The following is a 19,892-nucleotide window of genomic DNA, read 5'->3' as shown; positions in this document are numbered from 1 at the left end:
AAATCTGGGTGGTCGAGGCGGCGAGACCATGGACCGAGTTACGGCGATCCAGTCCAATCTAACGAGACCCACGCCGGCCCCCAGGTAGAAAGCCACAACGACAGCCTTAGCAATGGCGTGAGCCGGTGAAGGGTTGACCTCGAGCAAAATGTTTCCCGCACAGAGGTTATCGGCTAGCCCTTTGGAGCAATAGCATCGCTAGTCTGAGCTGCTCTCTAAGGCGAGCAATATCCTTGGGATGGGTGGGCTGACGAGGGCGTACTGTAAAGCTCAATGGCCGACTTACGGTCCTTCAACATAGATCGCATCGTTCGGCGTCAGTGGGGCATGTCGTTGTCCATGCATACACTCCAAGGGCAGATTTCTGGACGGTGAAGAAAGTAGGCCAGTCTAGAAACACGCGGTAGATGCAACACTCTTGTCCGAATATGCCGAGGGGGGTCCAGGCCATCGGCAACCCAGGATCTTGGTTCAGCAGAAGCAGCAGCCAGGGGATGGTCGAGCTAGTCTCTAGCACGTACGATCCGTTCGGTATCTCGAAGGTGACCCCATCTGCAAACTCGTGGATCGAAGATACGAATAAGGAAGTCAACGGGCGGCAGCTACAGCCATCCAGATCCAAGCCCTCAACGTCGGATTGCTTCTTGTGGTTGGGTCAGTGGGTAGGCCGTCAAGACGAGCGCCACTCTCGCGTAGCGCGCAATTTGATGCATGGAAATGTAAGAAAAGCTTTTGCCAGCCGGGCGCGGGAGGTTTACCTGACGCTGGTCAAGACGACATGAGAAGGCTGGGAGTTGACGCCTGGTGTCGAGGCCATAAAGAAAGAGCTAGTGCGGCTGTTCAGTCAGTCTAGGTCCCTTGTTCTTGAATCTGGTGTGGCTATTTCAGCCTCAGAACCTTCGACAATGCAAGATATCAATAGCGCGAGCCTCCTAAGTTGAAACGAGCCACTGAGCGAGCACCAAAAATGGCCCAGCGAGGCTATTCTGGGATCACGGTACCGGCTCGAGCGCCAGTATCGGTTGGCGCAGGATGCCTAAGAGCTGATGTGTATTCAATGGACAGTAGAGGAAGAAGCGACTCGGAGCTGACATGCAAGAGGTTCCAGGGTACTGGGTCGGTAGTCTGTCGAGTTGGAGGTGGATGGGATCATTGACAAATCGGACTCTGCGTTCCCCAGAGCACGGGAGCAGGGATGCTGCCCCGGACCAATGGCTTCGGAGTTGTGGAAGTGTGCATCGTATCTGGTCCAGCTGCAAGAACATGAGAGCTGAACAGCTCGAAGCAGGCATTCTGTGCGAACGAACGCTGCGGGCCTCCACACACACACAGGCCTAAAGTCGGTCTTTATCGACGCTTGAGCCGGCTCTGATCGGTTCCCGACTGGGCATCCTTCCCATCCGATGATGGAGGGGTACACCCTGGTTCATGCCAACCTCATGTCATCTATGACAGGCAGAACCTTCTCGTTGGTGTCATTAGGCTGACAATGCTTAGCATACGGTGTCAGCAGCCGACCCTGACAAGAGGTTGTCGAAGGCTGGTTGAGAGAGCCAGACGCAGTCTTGTGGCACGTGATGCGGTGTGGAAGCCGGAGGGTGCGCTGCCACTGGGACTGGAGAGCGTGGCCAGGCCGACAACTTGACAAGACTATCGTACGCCACATTGACGCAGCTGATGGATGCTGCAGAATGCTTATTCCTTCGATGATGCGGCCATGATTCGACGACATGTCTTCTCGGCGAGCTTTTCGTCCGACTTCTGCGCAGAGACGAAGCTTCGCATCGATATCGGATGGATCGTTGAAGTTCGGACAATGCACATCGTCTGGACTTTGAAGGTCTAGTAGTCTGATCTCAGGGGTAAACTGGAGGATACGTGGAGGCAGTGTCCATGTTTCGACCGGAAATGGAAAAGATGAGAGGTGGGACAAAGCGTTGAATTCGCCGGAATTGGCGATGAGGTGAGAAAGAAAGGCACTCGGAGGAGGAGGGAAGAAGGCTGGGTGGGTGGGAAAGTCGAAAGAAAGGCAGCAGTCAGTAAACCCGGGCGACACCTTCCCCAAGTTTTCGGTTCCTGGAGCCCCACAATCTAGTGCCAAGCCGCTACCGTCGCTAAACCTTATTAGCGCTTCAGCCCGGACCAAGATGAAGCTTAATTATCCCAAGCTTGATTGGCCAGGTTCCTGTGATCGGGGCTTCAGGGTCCACCTTAGTCAGGCGCTCGTTGTCCACCTCCGTTTCCCATCGCCGCCGCTAAACGTCGAAAACCTCCGAGTAAACTTAACCACACCACATTCTCTGGCCGTGTCCTTCGGCGCTTTGTGCTCGTATACCCCAGGCTGCCACACCCTATCGACTTGCCAGCGAATCATCTACCCGGCAGTCGTGGGATCAGGACTCCAGCTACCCAGACTGCCGGGTCGTGAACAAAGAGGCCACACGAGCGGTTCCTTGTCCTTGTCCTTGTCCTCTTCGAAGCCGCATCCTCAAGCCCAAGCCGATGACCATGTCTCGAAGCCCCCCAACGTTTCTCGTTTCACGCCAGACGTTGCGTACCGTATACGATGAAAAGCCTGTTCGGATGATTGTCAAAGGATACGCACGCGACGCGCTCTCGACTTCTTTACTGAGTCTTTGTCGTTTGGACCTTACTGTTGAACGGCTGCCCACCAACCTCCCATGCCAAGACCCTTAACTGGCTGAAGTTTGTCACAGTTATTATTCGCCGTCGAAGGAAAAACTGTCTGGTGGCGGTAGACGGTTTTCTCGTGGCGTTTCCCTGTCGAGTGGCAGCCTCAGCTTCTGCAGACCCTCATCTCCCCATCCTGTGATCTACCAGCTATCCAGCCGTCCGGCCCAGAAATCATGACCATCCAACCGGAATCCTCATCTCCGCACAACTCGGTGTAAGATTTGTGGAGATCTGCATAGGACTACTGACCTGAAGTCGTATCTCTAGTTCCTCGTGCATGGACCGGCATACGGCCAGGCCAGTCTGCAGAATCGTGGCCTCGCCGGCCTCGTCGGGGTTCGCGATCCTAGTCTTTCTTGCATACTGCATATTCATCATAGCTCGTGCATGTATGTGCATTGCCACATGCACAAGTGGCTTCCGCACCATCCGTCTATTCTGGATTTATCCTCTCGTTTCGGATCAGCTCGTCTAGCCTCATGGGGTTTTCAAAGGAGTCACCACTCGGGTGCTAGTTCGCTACGAAGCCACGTTCTAGACCTTTCGTGTTTTAGCTGCCAAGCCTCACGGTCCCCTCGAATCCATCTCGGGTGTTGAGAGTATAGGAAATACTGCGGGGAGACACGATCTCGGCCGACTCTTCAGAAATAGTTCATAAGTGCCGGGCTTCATCGCGATATCTCGATCAGAATGAAGTTATCCACCACCTCATCTCTCACAGTCTGATATCTGGCAAACTGGTCTAGCCGACTCAGACATATCTTCATCATGTATTCGGCAAAGTCGATCTTCTACGCGGCCTTGAGTGCTTCGGTCTCTTTCACATCTGTACAAGCACAGGTGGCAGATTATCCCTTCGACATTAACGGAGCGTTCGAAGGGTAAGCATACGTCCCTCCAGTCATATGACAGTATTTGGTGAACTTCAGACTGACATGGAAACTGCAGTGCTTCTGCCAGCACAACAGAATTCAACACCGGCGGCACCTTCAGGTGCAATGGCCACGCCATTACTGTGCCAAAGAATCTTCAAGTCACATTCCCAGCGGCCTTCATTCCTTTCAAGGAATTTGTGGGCAGCAGTGGCGGCTACACTGGCTACAACTGCGAGGTCACAGGCAATGTCGTCAACGGGGTTCCCATTGCTGCTCAGGTCTCAATCGCCCAATCGCTTCTGAATGGTGCCTCTGGTTTCGTTGATAGCGTGAACACTGATGGCCGGATCAAGTTGACGGACGGAAGCACCATCCGCATCAACGACCCTAACGCCATCTACTCCGTCGGATACACTTCCCAGCCTTTCTTCACTGCAGACGACGCCAATCCAAGCATCAGCTCTTTCTCTGGCTTTCCCATGTGCGTTCCGCGTAGCGCCACCGATGCTCTCTGCCCTCAGTCCAACAGACCAGATGTTACCCCTGGCGTCAAACAAGGACTTTTGTAAGTCTCGAAGCTCACTTTTGTCCGAAACTTTCTAACAATTATTTTTCAGCAAAGCGCCTGATGCCCTGGTCATGGCTCCTATTGTAGCTGGCGATTTTGTTGAGTACTCTGGTGTTCAGTCCGGTAGCGAGATCATCGTCTACAACCTTGTCGTGAGCAACGTCCAGATTACCACCTCGGGCGCCCCGACGTACATCCGCATGGAGGATGCCAACATTGGCGTTTGGACCGCCGACACAGTCAACCAGGAAATCGCACAGACCAGAGTCAGTTACCATGCCGCTGTCTCCGCATCATGAAATGCCCGTGTAGCTAACACAACACAGTTCGTCGGCTATACATCTGACTCTGCTGCAAATGTCAACCCCATCAAGATCTACGCCATTGAGTACGACCCGTGCACTGGCGAGGCCGTCGATCGTGAGATCGCGGGTGTGAGCGTGCCCAGCACCGAGGTCCGCAACAAGTTTGAGTACCGCATCAAGGCGACCCAAAATGACAACTACGCCCGCGAGTACCGCGTCGTCGCCGGCACCGGCACCGTGAAGACCAAGAACGGTATTATGGCCGGCCAATATGTCATGCCTGTCTCGGAATGGATCCAGCCCGAAGACTCCGTCCCCGGTCGCCCTCCCAGCCCACATGACTTCCGCAGCTACGCCTTCTTGGCCAAGGGGCTGGGTCGTGATGCCGAGGGTAACCTCTGGGGCCCGCTGAACCCCTTCCCCCAGACTGGTGCTACCCTGTACGACAACTCCAAGTGCCCTCCCGCTACCACCCCTACCACTGGCACTGGCACTGGCACTGGAACAGGTACTGGAACCGGCACAAGCACAATCCCTGCCACCGCTGCCAGCAGCTCGGCGGCGGCCGTCAAGTACAAGGATGTCGTGACGATGCCCACCTTCAACTGGGTCTCATCCCAGAGCGGCACCCTCACCGTCGGCTGCCAGTCCAACAGCACCGACGATGCCGCGGTTGCGATGAAGCTGAGCTACACCAACAAGGACGGCACTACCACCGGCCTCGCCATGACCTCCGGCGGCAAAGGTCTCTGGAACTTCAATAGTAACAAGATCAAGCAGCCCACAACTGGAACGGTCATTTGCAAGAGCGGTCTTGGCGGCCAGGTAGCGCGCTGAAGTGTTTGACAGGAAAAACTGGCCGTTGATCTTTTCGTGGTTTAACTTTGGCGTTTTGTTTGGGATTTCGGTGCGCGATACCTTTTAGATTTACTCCGTAGATTCCATGTTTATGAATGATGACCACTATTGCAATAAATTTCCCCTTTCGCCGTGTTCATACTTTGCCAGATGAGGATAGTCAACGCCGAAAGCTTACGTGCCAAGACAATTCTATAAGTCATGAGTAATCACAACGACTAGAGGAGTGTCTCGGTGATTGACAATGTCAGCATAGGACCCGGGGCTCGGACGAATCGTCATATTCTAAATTCACCTAGAGTCCCCGCGAGTTTGAGAAGAGGAAAGGATAGCCGACTAAGTCCATCCTTAGCGTTGCGCTTTCGAGTCATTTTTGACGAAAGCTTAGTGTTTTGGTGGAGATGAGGGGGGGAACGTTGGACTTTTTGGACGCTAGAGATAGACGAGCTAACCGGATACTCATTGGCTGCTCCGAAGACGTGCGGCTGATGGTGGAGGGGTTCTGTACATAGTACCGTAGGTGATTGAATTACTACGTCTCTCTATTTCGGGACAGGGGTTCAGGTTTGCTTGCCAAGGCCTTGCCATCTCTCATCCCCTGGCAAGACCTTCCCTCAGAGCAAGGCAGATAACCAGGCCGCCATCCGTCCGGGGGCTCCAGCCTCCCCCGTCATTATATTTAAGTCTTATTCATTCAGTCCATGGCAATTAAAGTCTTGGCTCAGACTTTGCGAAGCAAGAATCTCATGAGTAAGTTCTAGTATCTCTAAGTTCTGCTACTTGACAATGGTCTTGTTCTCTATCTGTCACTCCAAGAGATCAAGACTCATCTTTGTCGCCTATAGGTGTGAGTCGAAATGGCTTCATCTCTTCATCCATGTCTTCAAGACTTCCTTTTTGAGGTCTTCGCCGAACACAGAATCGCTCTTCTTGAAATCATGATGCGGTCCAGGATGAATTTTTTCGCGACTGAAATAACATTTGAAACAAAGCTTGAAGTCCATACAAACCTGACAGGACCATGCTGTGCCGATGATGGGCTATGTGATGTAAGGCGTTAGTAAGGAATCCAATTCGGCACCCAGGTTAGACAGCTCATAGTGCAAGACTCAGGAAACAACATACCGATCGACAACAAATGCAAGCTGGTTTGTTGTGTACATGGCCCGTCCGTAGAGAAGATGATTCCGTGAATAATTTTGATGTTTCCTTCGCTGAAGCCGATCTGGCTAAAGGCCCAATAACATTTCCTCCACTGTTGTGGAAAATAGCGATTTGCAACGGAGTCCAGCTCTGAAGTTCATCTCCCGGAACCGATACCGTGTTATCGGCGCCGCGCTCGAGAAGGTATTTAATAATATCTGTTTGACCCTGAGAAGAAATTTCATCGAGTTTTGCTCCTGATGTCAGACCTCGAGCAGCCCAGCATAACGCCGTCCAGCCATCATTATCGGGTTGGTCGATATCAAGCTTGATTTTGTCAGATGTGAGAATATCGCTGACGGTCTCAACATCTCCGCTTTGAGCTGCCCAGTGTAGAACAGTGCGACCGGTCTTGTCTTTGGAATTCAAAGGCAAGAACCTCAATCGAGGCTGCTGGGAAATGCGCTCGTATCTGTGGTATGAGAAGACGGCTGCGAAGTGAATTGGCAAACGGCCCATCGGATCAGGGATATTCGAGTGACCTTTAGACACGTCTAAGATAAGCGACCAAGGTTCGTCAGATTTTAGCAGGCAAGCTATGTTAACCGCCGTGCCAAAGAATCCGCATTGTGCATTGATATCTGCTTTGGCTTCTCGTACGAGATGTTGTATCATGCCGCATATGACGTCTTTATGCGCCTTGGATAGGCATGCGGCCTGCAAGGCACTGCCGAACAAACCTTTTGAGGAAAAACTTGGGCTTGCGCCGCACTCCCGAGTAAGGAATCTGACCATTGCCAAATTGCCATCGTAACATGCCTTGTTCAAGGCCGAACCGTATCGAGATTTGTCTGAATTGACGTTGGCTATGTCTTTGCGAGCGAGATACCTGATAGCTTTCTTGTCTTCTTCTCTACTGAGGTCTGCTCTTTGGATAACATTGATAAGCGGTGTGCAGCACTTCTGGGGGCATGGAGCTGTGGGCGAGGCCCCGTCTTTGATGAGCCTCTGGATAAATTCAAGTTGGGGCCTTCTGTGCTGGGTGAAATATAGCAAAGCCGTTCCTCCATGAGTGCCTTCAAAGTCGAGATCGTTATCAAATCGGTGGAATTTTTCATTCGAGGTTTCAAAGGGCTCAGTGATGTAACTAGCGATGTGACCAGGGTCGTGGCCAGTAACGTGACCAGGAATGAGAGGGACATCCGCTGCGCCAACATGCAAGCTGGCGCCACCTCCAGGTGGTTGGGATCTGGAGTTTTCTCCGCTCGAATTCTCTGAGCTCCAATCGAAAGGTGGTGAAGAAGGCATAGAAGACATGATGAGAGTTGAGAATTGTTGTAGACGTCAAATAGATCGTATTGCTTTTACTTTGGCTGTTGACTTCAATTATATTGGAGGATGTTGGGCGATGAGACCAAGGTTGAGAGTGGAAAGGCTGACGGAATCCCTCGTGAGAAGAAATTGAGAGAATTTAATACAACACTTGATACGCAATCGTGTACCCCGTCGAGACTTGATGCAGGTGTGATGGGGCATAATTGTTCACTCGTGAAAGGCCCATGTTTGTGTGGCACAGAAGCCGGCGGTAGCATATTTGCTTTGTTCTTCTTCGGACCCTGCCAGTCCATCTGACTGAACATCTACTAGTGGTGTAAAGAAATTAAAGTCAAAGGAATTACGCAAGAGGGGAATCGCTCTTTCGATTGGATCGAACGGGCAGCCGAAGATACTTGCGAGCAATGCTGGTAATGAGACAGGTTCGAATAGCAGCTGACATCGTATCTAGATAACTAGGTGGATTGAATTCAAGCATTCCTTGACCAGTCTGTGTAGTACATGATTAAGTGGGTGATGATTTACCAAAAAAACACCTTTGTAGTGACCACCACAATACATAGCGCGCCCGTTTTGTGACCGCCAAGATCGTGAATTCCCTTTCCATTCAGACACATTTGTTCAAAACTTGAGTTTCCAAGAAATGTGGCGGCTAGGACAGCCCGTCTGTCCTACTTGAAGTATTGACCCTTGAATCCCGGGAGGATCTCCTGTCCTTCTGAGTTCTGGTAGCTGACCCCCTTCCTTTGTTGCCAAGTCTGCTTGAGGGTAGTAAATTCTCCCATAGTCGGAACCGGATGGCCGCCAGCCTCGAACTCATTCTGAGTAAAGCCTTCGCGCTTCAACACTGGCGAGTCAATCGTCTTCAGTACGAGGTCGTTCTGAGGACGCGCAAAGTACAACAAACCCAGGCGGTCGACATGGCGCTGGTCCTTAGGCGGCACAGATACCTGGTTTCCGGATTAGAAAACCGTAGAGGGTAAGCCAAATTGTAGGAATGAAGTTTCACTCACTCGGTGAACTGTGGACTTGACGTAACCACCCGTCAAGAAGCTCAGGGCATCGCAAGTGTTGACAGTAAGACTGCCATCAAGCGGCTTAGCCCATTTCCAGTCGCCGGTCTCATGATCCCTGATTTGCAGGGCGGCAACGGGTTGACGAAAAAGCAGGGTGATCGTCCCCAGATCCGTGTGGCCGCGGGACCATAGGCCATCATCGAGTTGCTTGATCTCTTCCGGAGTGAACTTGGAATACTTCATATAGCGCAGGTGAGACTCATCGTGAGTCTCCCACTTGTGTACACGTGTAAAGAAGTCCTCAGGCAGCTCCAAAGCCAGAGCGATGAGGTGGTTCAGGGGATCCAGCACCTTATCATGGAGGTTCTAAGTCTGGCGTTAGTCACGTTATCCTACCTAAGATCAAAAGTATAGTACCTTTGCGAATCCTTCAATCTCTTCCTTGCGATCCTCCAAAAGCTTGGGCAAAGGTTGTGTGATGTGTCCAGCGCGAGCTGGATTGCATCCGTCAGCAACGCTTCCTCAATTCGAAGCAAATCGAAGAAACACTCACTGGCCATGTTCCATACTTCGGTCTTATCCTTGAGGCCACCGCTCAAAAACCGCCTACCAGCGGGACGATACCCATTGTAGTCTCCAGAATCCAAATCCGGCTCATACTTGAGTTTCTCGTCCAACGGTAGCTCGTAAAATTTCTGGCCAAGAGCAAATTGTGCGTCGACCGCTTCTTGCGAGATGCCGTAGTTGATAACATAGAAGAATCCCTTGGTCCGAATGGCCTCGATCAAGGTCTCGGCAAGTTCCTTGTTGCCCTCTGGTGTCCCATACTTTGCAAGGTCAATGGTGGGAACTTCGGATGCCTGTCAGCTTGGAAGTCCTGCACAGTCTTGCGTGAAATCATGGTGAGCCAAGACTTACGGTCAGCCCAATCAAGGTTCTCCTCCGTCTCTGGGACGTGGGTGTATTGGTACAATTCGGACACAGCAGACGGCATTTTGGGCGGTGAGGCGGGGTATCTTTTCTTCAGAGGCTGGTTGGTCTAGGTTTTCTCCAATACATCCAGAGGCCGGGTTCCAAGCTCGCCATTTTAACTATGAACCTTGACTGCGACTACGGACGGCTTCACGCCGGATCTCGCTGCCTGTATTAGTCGAGCCAACACGCCACGGCGACGTCTCCGCAGGACTTAACCCCCACCAAATCCTCAACCATCAAGAGACCAATAATAGCAAGTTGATTTGGTTTCATACTTCTCCATGGTGTCACACTCGCATCTTACCCCGCGGCACTTACCAAGCAGCACAATAAATCTACTTGGTCGAGGCACTTGGAGATGCGAGATCGCCGCATGTCATCATCTGATAACGGATGGCGCAATCCCCACCCCCGTCACACGTCGTCGGGCTTTTCCCGCTGACAAGACGCCGCGGTGGTTGGGTGTTCATAGCAGAAGCACGTCTTGGGGGTGGCAAGCATTTAGTGAAGGCTCGACATAAGACCAAGAAGGCGAAAGGGATGTAGACAGGGGGACGAAGAATCCTCCTTGCTCCGGTGACATTATATGTAAACCACTGCCGACAGCGCAGTGCCGATTCTGACTCTTGCACGTGCATCGCAGACGGAAATCCGGCAGAACCAGCTGAAGATGGGGTCTTTCGGTCAAAAAGTGAAGGGCAACAAGATAGGGGCGGTGATATTGTCAGTATTTGACTGGTACCGTAAGTATTCGACCGTTTATCTTACACAAGGAAGTCACTCACGGTCATTGAACAGCCTCACACTATCCTGCAGAGGAGCGAAAGCTTTTGCGAAAACTCGATCTTGCGATTCTGGTCTTTGGAAGTTTGTCATGTAAGTCAAGGTCTCTTCATTTGATCGAAGGCAAATCAAACTAATTGTTACCTTTACTACTCTTAGTCTTTTGCAGAGTAAGGGCATCTTTTACTCACAATTCCCAGAGTTATGAGCTGACCGGCAGTAGTTCCTTGGGCAGCAAAATGTCACCAACGCATATGTATCAGGCATGCGTGAGGATCTTGATTCTCACGGCAACGAGTTGAACTACTATGTCGTCGCTTGTAAGCAAATGTTCAGACACTCATGTTACATGCTCAACTGACATTTTCAGACAACACCGCATACGTCATTGGCCAAATCCCGCTCATGACTCTACAAACGAAGGCAAAGATGTAAGTCTAAAAATTAGATGCTTTTTCAGGCGATTTAGCAAGTTGCTGATCAAGATTATGCAGTGCACCTTTCTTGTTACCTTCCCTGCAGATCATCTGGGCAGTGATCGCTTTTTCTCAGTCCACTATCAAGCACAGCTGGCATCTGTACATCCTTCGCGCTATTACAGGGTTCCTCGAAGCTTCATCGTTCGGTGGCACTCATCTAATTCGTAAGGATGCTTGTTGAAACCCAATGTCTCCTCGCCGAAGTACTGACCAAAAGTAGTGGGCAGTTGGTTCAAGAACGAAGAGCTCTTCAAGCGAGCTGGAGTATGGTTCATGGGTAACTCTCTAGGCTCCATGTTCTCCGGCTACTTGCAGGCCGCGGCGTATCGAAACCTCAACGGCGTTTTTGGACGTGCGGGTTGGCGATGGCTCTTCATCGTCCAGGGTATTATCACCCTTCCCATATCCTTCTTAGGTTTTGCGTTTTGGCCTGGCCTTCCAACTTCACCCAAGAGGTGGTACTTCTCCGCGGAGGAGCACGCCCTCGCGGTCAAGCGGATGCCAACAGTCGAACAGGAGGGCATTACCTGGAAGACGTTCAAATATACGCTCTCCAGACCAATGTGGTGGATTTGCGTTCCTTGCTACATGTTCGTGCCCCTGAGCCTCCTTGAAAGCGATTGTTTCTCTGACACATTACAGCTTCTTGTGCCAAGCGCACTACTGGACAGGCTACATGGCTTTGTGGCTAAAGGCTGCTGGATACTCGGTTGAATTGGTGAATATTTTGCCGACTTTCATCGACCTTCTCCGGGCATTGTCCTCTTGGCTAGGAACTACGTTAGCAGGTTGTTTGAGTTTGAGGGGCCTTTGGTCTTTCCAGGCGGTAAGAATCCATCTTATCAACATTGACACAACGATCAGCGCTAATTACTCGTAGTCATTTGTGCTCTTCTCTTGCATAGTCCTGTCTACATGGAATGTTCCTGACATACTCAAATTCCTTGCATTCTATTTCGGAGGTTTCTCTGGGATGGCATCTCCGATCTTGGTAAGTCACCCTGTACGCCATGCTCGACTTCCTCATCTAACAAAAGCGTTTTAGTATTCATGGTTGAACTCTACGCTCAAAGAGAATTATGGTGAAAGAGGCCTCATCATCTCTTCGATGATGACCCTCGGATTCTGTGGACAGATTTGGATCCCTCTATTCACCTTCCCAACCGTCGAAGCCCCGCGCTATCCCCACGGATATCCCGCAGCTACAGTATTCGAAGTCGCAATGTGGGCTTTTCTCATGTTCGGCACATGGTACATGAAGAGATGGAAGCACAAGCATCCTGACCTGGAGATGAGGCTTGCGACCGAAGGAGCTGCCGCGGAAGGCTCCTCGGTCATTGGATCTGATTCCGACAGGCCTGACGGAGATAGCCCGGGTACCCAGTATACAGGCAAAGGGGAAGAGATTGTGGCCACTCAGCCTGTCAGCCAGAAAACCTGAAAGACTTTGGAGATAATAAGAGCGTGCAATGGCTAGTAGATGCATATCTCAGCGGCAGAGGATTTACCGGATGACTTTAGTCCTCGGTGTGTTTGTTTCCGCAAACAAGGGTGACATAGACTGGCGAAAAGAAAACAAACCTGCAAGACTGAGCTGCACAGAATGGATCTATTTGACGATTGGAATTTTCGCGAATTTTCAAGAACAGATGAGTGCTTTGACGTAGATATTTCTAGTCAGCGGAAAGCGGCATTCTGGGTACAAGAAAAGTTGTCACAGCCATGTGTATTATGACGAGAGGAGAAAATGAGTGAACCCGAGGATGTAGCTGACGGAAGCCCTAGATGAACAGATGAGCTGTTCAGTCTTCTTTGCATTAATGACAAGCCAAGGAATTGGCGTCTCGTTGCACAAGTGCAATTGTGCGACGCAAAAAATCCGTCCTTCAGTATGATTAAATACAGCCATTGAATTGAATTGTTTGTTGAGAGTTGGGACGGTACTTTGGTGATGTAGCCTAACCTGATTAGGAAGGCTAAAAATTGCGGCGGTCTGACATAAGACCAAGGTGACGCGCTCTCAAATTGTTAACAATGTCAATTGTGTTTCATCTCACTTTGCTTACCTACACTTAATTACTCAACAAGCGACTTCGTCACGTTGCCTGTGCCTGGAACACAAGCTCTGAGAAAGGGCCGACCAAACCGGGGAACCATCATCTTCTAGGGTAGGTAGTTGTGTTGCTCATACGAACACAACCGCACATTCTTACGCTACCAAGATGGCGCCGAACCAGAAGCCGGCAACCGGGGACACCTTCAGTCGCGACGCGACGGAGACAACTCCCTTGCTCATCGCCGGCGATATCGCTCCGACCGCTGATCCCGATGTCTCCAAGGCTACAACGCTCAATGAGCCATCCCAAGAGAATGAGACTCCGGACGCCCATGATAAGCCGTTGCCGGTATGGCAAGTCTTTTGGCTATGCTACGCGCGACTTGTAGAGCCCATGGCCTTCTTCTGCATCTTTCCGTATATCAGCCAGATGGCCGAAGAGAACGGCCACCTCGCCAAAGCGGACGTCGGGTTCTACAGCGGTCTCATCGAGTCACTCTTCTCGCTGACCCAGGCCGTCGTCATGATCTTTTGGGGCAGACTCTCTGATCGGATTGGCCGCAAGCCCGTTCTTGTCTTCTCCCTCTGCGGTGTTACCATCGCCACATCCATCTTCGGCATGGCACAGACCATTTGGCAAATGATCCTCTTCCGGTGCCTGGCAGGCGTGTTTGGCGGATCCCTTGTCACGATGCGCACCATGATTGCTGAGCACGTCACCCAAAAGACGCAAGCCAGGGCCTTTAGTTGGTTCGCTCTGAGCGGTAATCTTGGCATCTTCTTCGGGCCCCTTCTCGGCGGAGCCCTCGCCGATCCGGCGCATCAGTACCCGAGCGTTTTCAAAGCTCAATTCTTTTTCGACTACCCTTACGCACTATCCAGCTTCTGCGTGGGCTTCATTGGTTTGACGGCGACCATCACTAGCATCCTGTTTGTCGAGGAAACACTGGTCAAGGAGAAGCACAGCAGCAACGACGATGCAGCAGCACCGCCCCAGAAGGACAAGGGCTCCATCAAACAGATCGTCAAGTCGCCAGGCGCTTCCAATGTCCTCTTCGTGTACGGTTACCTCATGCTCCTCGCATTGTCCTACACGGCCGTCGTCCCCGTCTTTTGGTTCACCCCAGTCGAGCTTGGTGGCTACGGCTTCACCCCTCTGCAAATCTCCGTTATGATGTCCGTCAACGGTATCGCCCAAGTCTCGTGGCTTCTCATCATCTTCCCGCCACTGCAGCATCGCATAGGCACGAACGGTGTGCTGCGTGCCTGCGCCTATGCGTACCCTTGGTTCTTCCTCATCTGCCCTCTCGGCAACGTCGTTCTCAAGCTCGGTGTACACAATCCGGCCTGGGTCACGTTCTTCTGGGTCTTTATGCCCATTGCTCTCACTATCGGCTGCGGCGTGAGCATGAGCTTCACTGCCATACAATTGTCGTTGAATGATATCTCGCCCAGCCCTCGTGTTCTGGGAACGCTGAATGCTTTGGCTCTTACCGGAGCGAGCGTCATCAGGGCATTTTCTCCGGCCTCATTCACCACCCTATTTGCCATAGGTGCTAACACTCAGGCCCTAGGCGGTTACGCAATCTGGGTTCTGATGGTTGCACTCGCAGCTGGGCTGATTTTCGCCGTGAGGAACCTCTATGGACCGGAGGATTTGAAGAAGGCCAGGGAACAAGAGCAGGCTGAGTCATCTAGATAAACTACGTTACGGTACTAACTTCATGTTGATGTATCTTTGCAGCATTCTGCTTATCGTAGAATCATATGCGCAGAGAAGTCAAAACAGAAGCTGCTCTTTGAGGCAACACTTGAAATTTTGTGCATCATGAAGAACCCTATTCGTGGCTCACTCACATGCATTTCCACAACCGAATCACTTTGAACATCTCGTCGAGGCCTTGATCTGAAAGATTTGAAGCTCATGCTTCTTTAGCATAATTATACTAGATACTATTACAGGTTATTTACAGACGATGTTCATTCATATGGGTATTCCGCCAGCATCCGTCTCGTCATATCCCCGACTTCCTTTTCCTGTTAAAATCCGGCAAGACAGACTCCGGTTCTACCGGCTCCGTCGTTATCTCAACCTCGCGATGCTGCCATATCCTGTTATCTGAGTGAGGATACCCAGAGTTGGTTTCTTTAGAGATCTTCTTCCCGTGGTAGTGCTCTCGCGCACTCACACCCGCTTCATGCTCGGGAAAGTTGTCCCTGGCTGGGCTCCGCACGGTTACGCTGACCGTGCTCTGAGGCATCAGCTCGACGTCATTTGAGCTACGAGAGCTACGGTCATCGTCGCCTCCACCCATTGTGCGAAGGCCGATGCCGTACTTGGACTCTTCCCGAAAGTTCGGTTTGGCGTTGGCTTCGGGAAGCTTGGACCAGTCTTTCGAGCCATCCCTTGCATGAGAGGCGTTTCCGGATCGTCCGCCGCCGATGGTCATGCCTGCTGACCTTCCTGTCGACTTCTTGTTGGAGGACGACTGGGCGTACTTATCCAGACCACTTCGTTGAGCGGATTCAAGGAGACCCTTCCAGAGTACACGTACGATTGGACCCTGTGCACTTAATCAGTCATGTTATCATCAACGTTGTCATTGCTAGACTTACAAGAGTCGGCAAGCATGCAGACACGATACCACTGCTAATTTCAATGATGTTCCAGGCCAGGCCTTGAGCCAATGAGTCTATTATTGTTGAGTTAGCACAAAATAGCCAGAGAGTTCATCCGCGTCAAGAGACTTACAAGGAACATCGTTTTTCGTGTATAGCAAGAAAATTCTGAAGCGGTAGACACTACAGAACACGACATAGCTTCCCAGCAGGAAAGTAAAGAGGACCAGGATCCGTTGAGCTCTATTCATCTGGAGCTTCAACACGTGGGGTATCGGAAGATAGAGAATCGCAATGTCGACAATGATGCTCGGCACAGCGATGGCAAGTTGCGTCAAGAAGAGGTTGATGCAAGTACCGGGCTTCCACGGTTCCCATAGCGTGTTCAGGGGAAGACACTGTATCGAGGCGGCGACGACGCAAGCAAGCGTCCAGAGCGATGTCAAACTGCCACATATCCATGCTCCCTTGCGGACTTCTCGCATTGGAAAGATGCGCAGGTACAGCAAAAGCAGCGCTATTTTGTATACGTTGACTCCGTTGACGTACAGAATCTCGGCACCGATCATGGTCTACAGAAATAATGTTAGCTTAGTCCTCATGAGCTGGATGGTAAAGCGAAATTGCACAGCGCTAGAGAACGCTGATGCATACCTTGTCGAGAAACTGCAGCTGTTCTAGTGTAAGGCGACCTGAATGCAGTCCGATACCAGCATCAACCACTTGGAGAGAAGTTAGCATGTCTTCGTACTCTCATCTTCCAATGCAACTCACGGATGAGATTCATGATCATGTTCCCAATTAATATCACTAGAGCGAACAACATCGTGTAGTCATCTTTGAGGTATCTCGCACCCTGCAGGTGACGAGCCATGAACCTTAACCCAACCACAAACGCAGCAAAGACAGTGAAGGCGATCGTAATCGCTCGTACATATGGACGGAGATCCTCGGACAGGTTTTGATCTTCAGCGAAGTCGGCCAGCTTCTTCAGATAGTCCCTCTGGGGTTGATCGATAGTCGGATCGTTGTACGGGTATGTCACCATAGTGGCTGCCATGGCGGGTGGCTTGATGGCCACGCGGGCTCTCGTTGAACAGCGGTCTATAGAAAACGGGTCGTCGTCGATGGTGAGTGGAGGGGGGTTACCGAGTAAACGGACGCAAGGGGGGTCGACGACACCGGCCACACCACGTGGGGATGGGGAATCATTTTATCCTGAACATTTTTTGGGGAGTGCCAGATGCCTTCGTTGCCGCGGGCTTTGCTTACACAAAATCTAGCAGGAGAGAAAAAGCAAAAACACGTGCGACAACCCCGTCGTCGTCTATCACGGCCGTGGGTTTCGGGCTCTTGGACCCGTTCGTTTTTCCCGAACCACTGTTGCATTCCCAAACTGTCAATCACTTCTGTTTTGACTTGTCATGTTTGACATGTCAATCTGCCCCCATTGCAACTGCTACCTCGGGTAGGGGCCCAGAGAGAGACAATAGGTGGAACTGCAACCGAAAGAAGCAACGAAAAGGGGAGCGAGCACCCGGCCAAGTCCCGAGGAGTTGTCGGGTTTGTCAATCTTTGTCAGTTTCGAGGAGGAACCCCATGAGGGTTGTCCAGACATCTGTGGACTATGGACAGGGTGTGATATCGTAAGGAGGCTAGGAGTATAAATTGTTCCAGTCCTAGTCTCGTCTTTCTTCTTTCTCCGTCTTGGGCCTACACAAGCCGGCCCGCAGCACGCTACAGACACTAGGAAACATCGTTGCGAACGTCCGATAGACTCGGATTAGGAAGAATGCTTCCGGCGCACGGCTCTCGTTCTGGGGTCTCGCATCCAAACTCGAAAAACCGTTGGAACTGATCCCACGCTAGTCGACTAGTTCGGGGGAGATCCCCTCTTCTAGACCCGCCTCTCGCAACTAGGGCCCGCATGCCATGCCCCTTGACGTCCGGGCGCATCCTTGCATGCACAGGGTTGACATCGACAGATCAACGCCAAAACCACGGCAATTGTGGCCTCTGTACAGCTCCCGGAAGAGAGCTGTTGAAGACGCGGATGGGGGCCACATTGAGTCAACAACCCTGTAACTTGTACTCAACTTCTTGCGGTGGACCACGATTCCTTCCTGTGCGTCATTATCGTCAAATACTAAGTGGAACATTGACATGAGGGATTGCTTTTCTTTGGGTATGAGGGGCAAGTTGAAAACGACAAGAGATATAATACGAAGCTTGCCCCGAGCCCCCGAGTCCTCGACTGCCGAGGTAACATGGAGAAGATGGTTGCAAAAGGCCTCGGAGACTAAAGCAAACTACTTAGCGAGATGCCTGAACCTCAAAAGAAAAAGAAATGCTGAACAATGCAGAACGACGGCGCAGCACAGGCTACTCCGTACACAAAAGAAGATCCTGCCACATGCATTCTTCAAGCTGCAAGCCTGTAAGGTACCGAGCCCCTCTCGTCCTTTTGTCTCCGCTCGATCGAACCGGGTGCTCACTTGCGCCATAACCTGTTCCGTCATGACCCCCTCAAGTTGCCCCCCCCCCCCCCCCCCCCCCCCCCCCCCCCCCCCCCCCCCCCCCCCCCCCCCCCCCCCGCCCCCCCCCCCGCCCCCCCCCCCCCACCCCCCCCACCCCCCCCCCACCACCCCCCCCCCCCCCCCCCCTCGACCCCTTTTCACAACTGGAGCAACCCACCGCCAACGTTGGGCCCTTTGTGGATAACTTCGGAGGACCGCGTAAACCTCTCTAGCGGACCTCAAGGACTCAAGACCTCGTGGCAATATCGGAGAGACTACCCGGCGCTCATCCCGCTGTCACGGGTCGTTCATCGCTTTTGGCCGCTGTCATTTCGGGGATATTGCTTGCTGAGGATGTATATTCATGCCTTGATATCTATAGCAGATACGAAGTAGTACTTTAGAAAGGCCACCTGCCTCTGCTCATCACTTGCCTCTTGTTGTTGCTACCAGGCAGGCTACACATTCCTTTTTAGAGTCCACTTCGATCCAAGTCTGCACGCATCCCTCGCCCATCTCTGTCCTTATTCTCATCTCGTCAATCTCTGACAGATCCAAGATCGCATCACTCGTGGTTCTCCAGTTGTCACCTCACATCCCCATTACACAATGAAGCCCTCAATTCTTATTGTCCCCGGCGCTTGGCAGCTGCCCTCCGCTTTCCAGCCTTTCGCTACCGAGCTGGCCGGCTCCGACTTCAACACCTCCATTGTAGCTCTCCCCACCGTCGGCGGTACCACCACGCCCCTGGCATCCCTCTCCGACGATGTTGCCGCCGTGCGCACCGAGCTGGACAAGCTTGTTTCCGATGGCAAGGAGGTCGTCATCTACTCTCACTCCTACGGTGGTGTCGTGGCCAGCAACGCTGTTGAGGGCTACGACGTTGCCACTCGCTCCGCTGCTGGTGCTTCTGGTGGTGTTGTGAGCATCGTCTACGCCAGTGCTTTCATGCTCCCCAAAGGTTCCAGTTTGCTCGACCTTCTCGGCGGCGAGCCTCTTCCTTGGATGATTGTCGAGGTATGTAACCCAATACCCCAGTTTCCGTCGGTTACGAAACGGTAGTCATACTAACATGCATTATAGGGGGACCGTGTTGTTGGCAACGCCACTTTGCTCCCCGAGGTCGGCTTCAACGACCTTCCTGCCTCTGAGCAGGAGAAGTGGGCGTCCGAGATGACCTGGACCGCTCTCGGTGCCTTCACCAACGCCTCCGGCTACGAGCCTTGGAGCAACGGCATCGACTGCGCCTACCTCTATGCCACCATTGACAACGCACTACCTCTCAGCTACCAGCAGGGCATGTCCGCCGTCCTGCCTGCCGGCTCCAAGACGGAGACCGAGCCTAGCGGTCACTGTGCTCACCTTAGCAGGCCGGCAAATGTGACTTCTATCCTCAGCAGATGGTACCCGGGCAACTAAGTGCCGCGGCGCGTCGAGATGTGAAACGGAAAGTTTTGGGGTTTCGTGACAGCGGCGTAGCGGCGTGCGGAAAATGCAGATCTAAATGAGCCAAGTAATTCGAATAATACCTCCAAAGAATTGATGTAACGCTGTCAAATCCCTTCAGTGGGCCTGTTTTATTTGCGACGCGACTTCGACAGCGGGCACAGTGGTGTCTGCCCCGTGGTTGGATGGAGCAACAGTGTCAAAGAGACTTGGCGAACTGGCGA

The 19,892-nt window shown here is 52.1% G+C and overlaps 7 protein-coding genes across 7 annotated transcripts; 4 read left to right on the top strand and 3 right to left on the bottom strand.

Annotated features, from left to right (window-relative positions):
* Positions 1 to 3,462: 3,462 nt before the first annotated feature.
* Positions 3,463 to 5,279, top strand: CABS01_03831 (uncharacterized protein; the record flags this gene model as incomplete). Its single annotated transcript, XM_060537203.1, has 4 exons — positions 3,463 to 3,575; positions 3,643 to 4,134; positions 4,187 to 4,403; positions 4,464 to 5,279. The coding sequence occupies 4 exons, from the start codon at positions 3,463 to 3,465 to the stop codon at positions 5,277 to 5,279; spliced, it is 1,638 nt and encodes a 545-aa protein (XP_060391461.1).
* Positions 5,280 to 6,163: 884 nt separating this feature from the next.
* Positions 6,164 to 7,760, bottom strand: CABS01_03830 (uncharacterized protein; the record flags this gene model as incomplete). The annotated part of the gene is made up of 3 exons (XM_060537202.1): positions 6,164 to 6,244; positions 6,311 to 6,340; positions 6,426 to 7,760. The coding sequence occupies 3 exons, from the start codon at positions 7,758 to 7,760 to the stop codon at positions 6,164 to 6,166; spliced, it is 1,446 nt and encodes a 481-aa protein (XP_060391460.1).
* Positions 7,761 to 8,449: 689 nt separating this feature from the next.
* CABS01_03829 (2OG-Fe(II)oxygenase superfamily protein) lies at positions 8,450 to 9,788 on the bottom strand (the record flags this gene model as incomplete). Its single annotated transcript, XM_060537201.1, has 5 exons — positions 8,450 to 8,728; positions 8,792 to 9,160; positions 9,212 to 9,288; positions 9,348 to 9,644; positions 9,713 to 9,788. The coding sequence occupies 5 exons, from the start codon at positions 9,786 to 9,788 to the stop codon at positions 8,450 to 8,452; spliced, it is 1,098 nt and encodes a 365-aa protein (XP_060391459.1).
* A 651-nt stretch (positions 9,789 to 10,439) lies between these two features.
* CABS01_03828 (major facilitator superfamily transporter) lies at positions 10,440 to 12,472 on the top strand (the record flags this gene model as incomplete). The annotated part of the gene is made up of 10 exons (XM_060537200.1): positions 10,440 to 10,512; positions 10,568 to 10,645; positions 10,712 to 10,722; positions 10,776 to 10,872; positions 10,923 to 10,983; positions 11,047 to 11,195; positions 11,252 to 11,621; positions 11,674 to 11,857; positions 11,912 to 12,022; positions 12,077 to 12,472. 10 exons carry the CDS (start codon positions 10,440 to 10,442, stop codon positions 12,470 to 12,472), a joined length of 1,530 nt encoding a protein of 509 aa, XP_060391458.1.
* Positions 12,473 to 13,253: 781 nt separating this feature from the next.
* On the top strand, positions 13,254 to 14,789 carry CABS01_03827 (major facilitator superfamily transporter; the record flags this gene model as incomplete). The annotated part of the gene is made up of 1 exon (XM_060537199.1): positions 13,254 to 14,789. The coding sequence occupies one exon, from the start codon at positions 13,254 to 13,256 to the stop codon at positions 14,787 to 14,789; it is 1,536 nt and encodes a 511-aa protein (XP_060391457.1).
* A 313-nt stretch (positions 14,790 to 15,102) lies between these two features.
* CABS01_03826 (uncharacterized protein) lies at positions 15,103 to 16,766 on the bottom strand (the record flags this gene model as incomplete). Its single annotated transcript, XM_060537198.1, has 5 exons — positions 15,103 to 15,651; positions 15,704 to 15,780; positions 15,840 to 16,278; positions 16,361 to 16,428; positions 16,481 to 16,766. The coding sequence occupies 5 exons, from the start codon at positions 16,764 to 16,766 to the stop codon at positions 15,103 to 15,105; spliced, it is 1,419 nt and encodes a 472-aa protein (XP_060391456.1).
* Positions 16,767 to 18,831: 2,065 nt separating this feature from the next.
* On the top strand, positions 18,832 to 19,641 carry CABS01_03825 (uncharacterized protein; the record flags this gene model as incomplete). Its single annotated transcript, XM_060537197.1, has 2 exons — positions 18,832 to 19,239; positions 19,306 to 19,641. The coding sequence occupies 2 exons, from the start codon at positions 18,832 to 18,834 to the stop codon at positions 19,639 to 19,641; spliced, it is 744 nt and encodes a 247-aa protein (XP_060391455.1).
* Positions 19,642 to 19,892: the final 251 nt, after the last annotated feature.

Source organism: Colletotrichum abscissum (assembly GCF_030869225.1).
Source record: "Colletotrichum abscissum strain IMI 504890 chromosome Unknown Scaffold_7.1, whole genome shotgun sequence".
Classification (NCBI taxonomy): Eukaryota; Fungi; Ascomycota; class Sordariomycetes; order Glomerellales; family Glomerellaceae; genus Colletotrichum; species Colletotrichum abscissum.
Note: the sequence above shows the minus strand (reverse complement) of the source record. Positions and strands in the feature narration are given on the sequence as shown.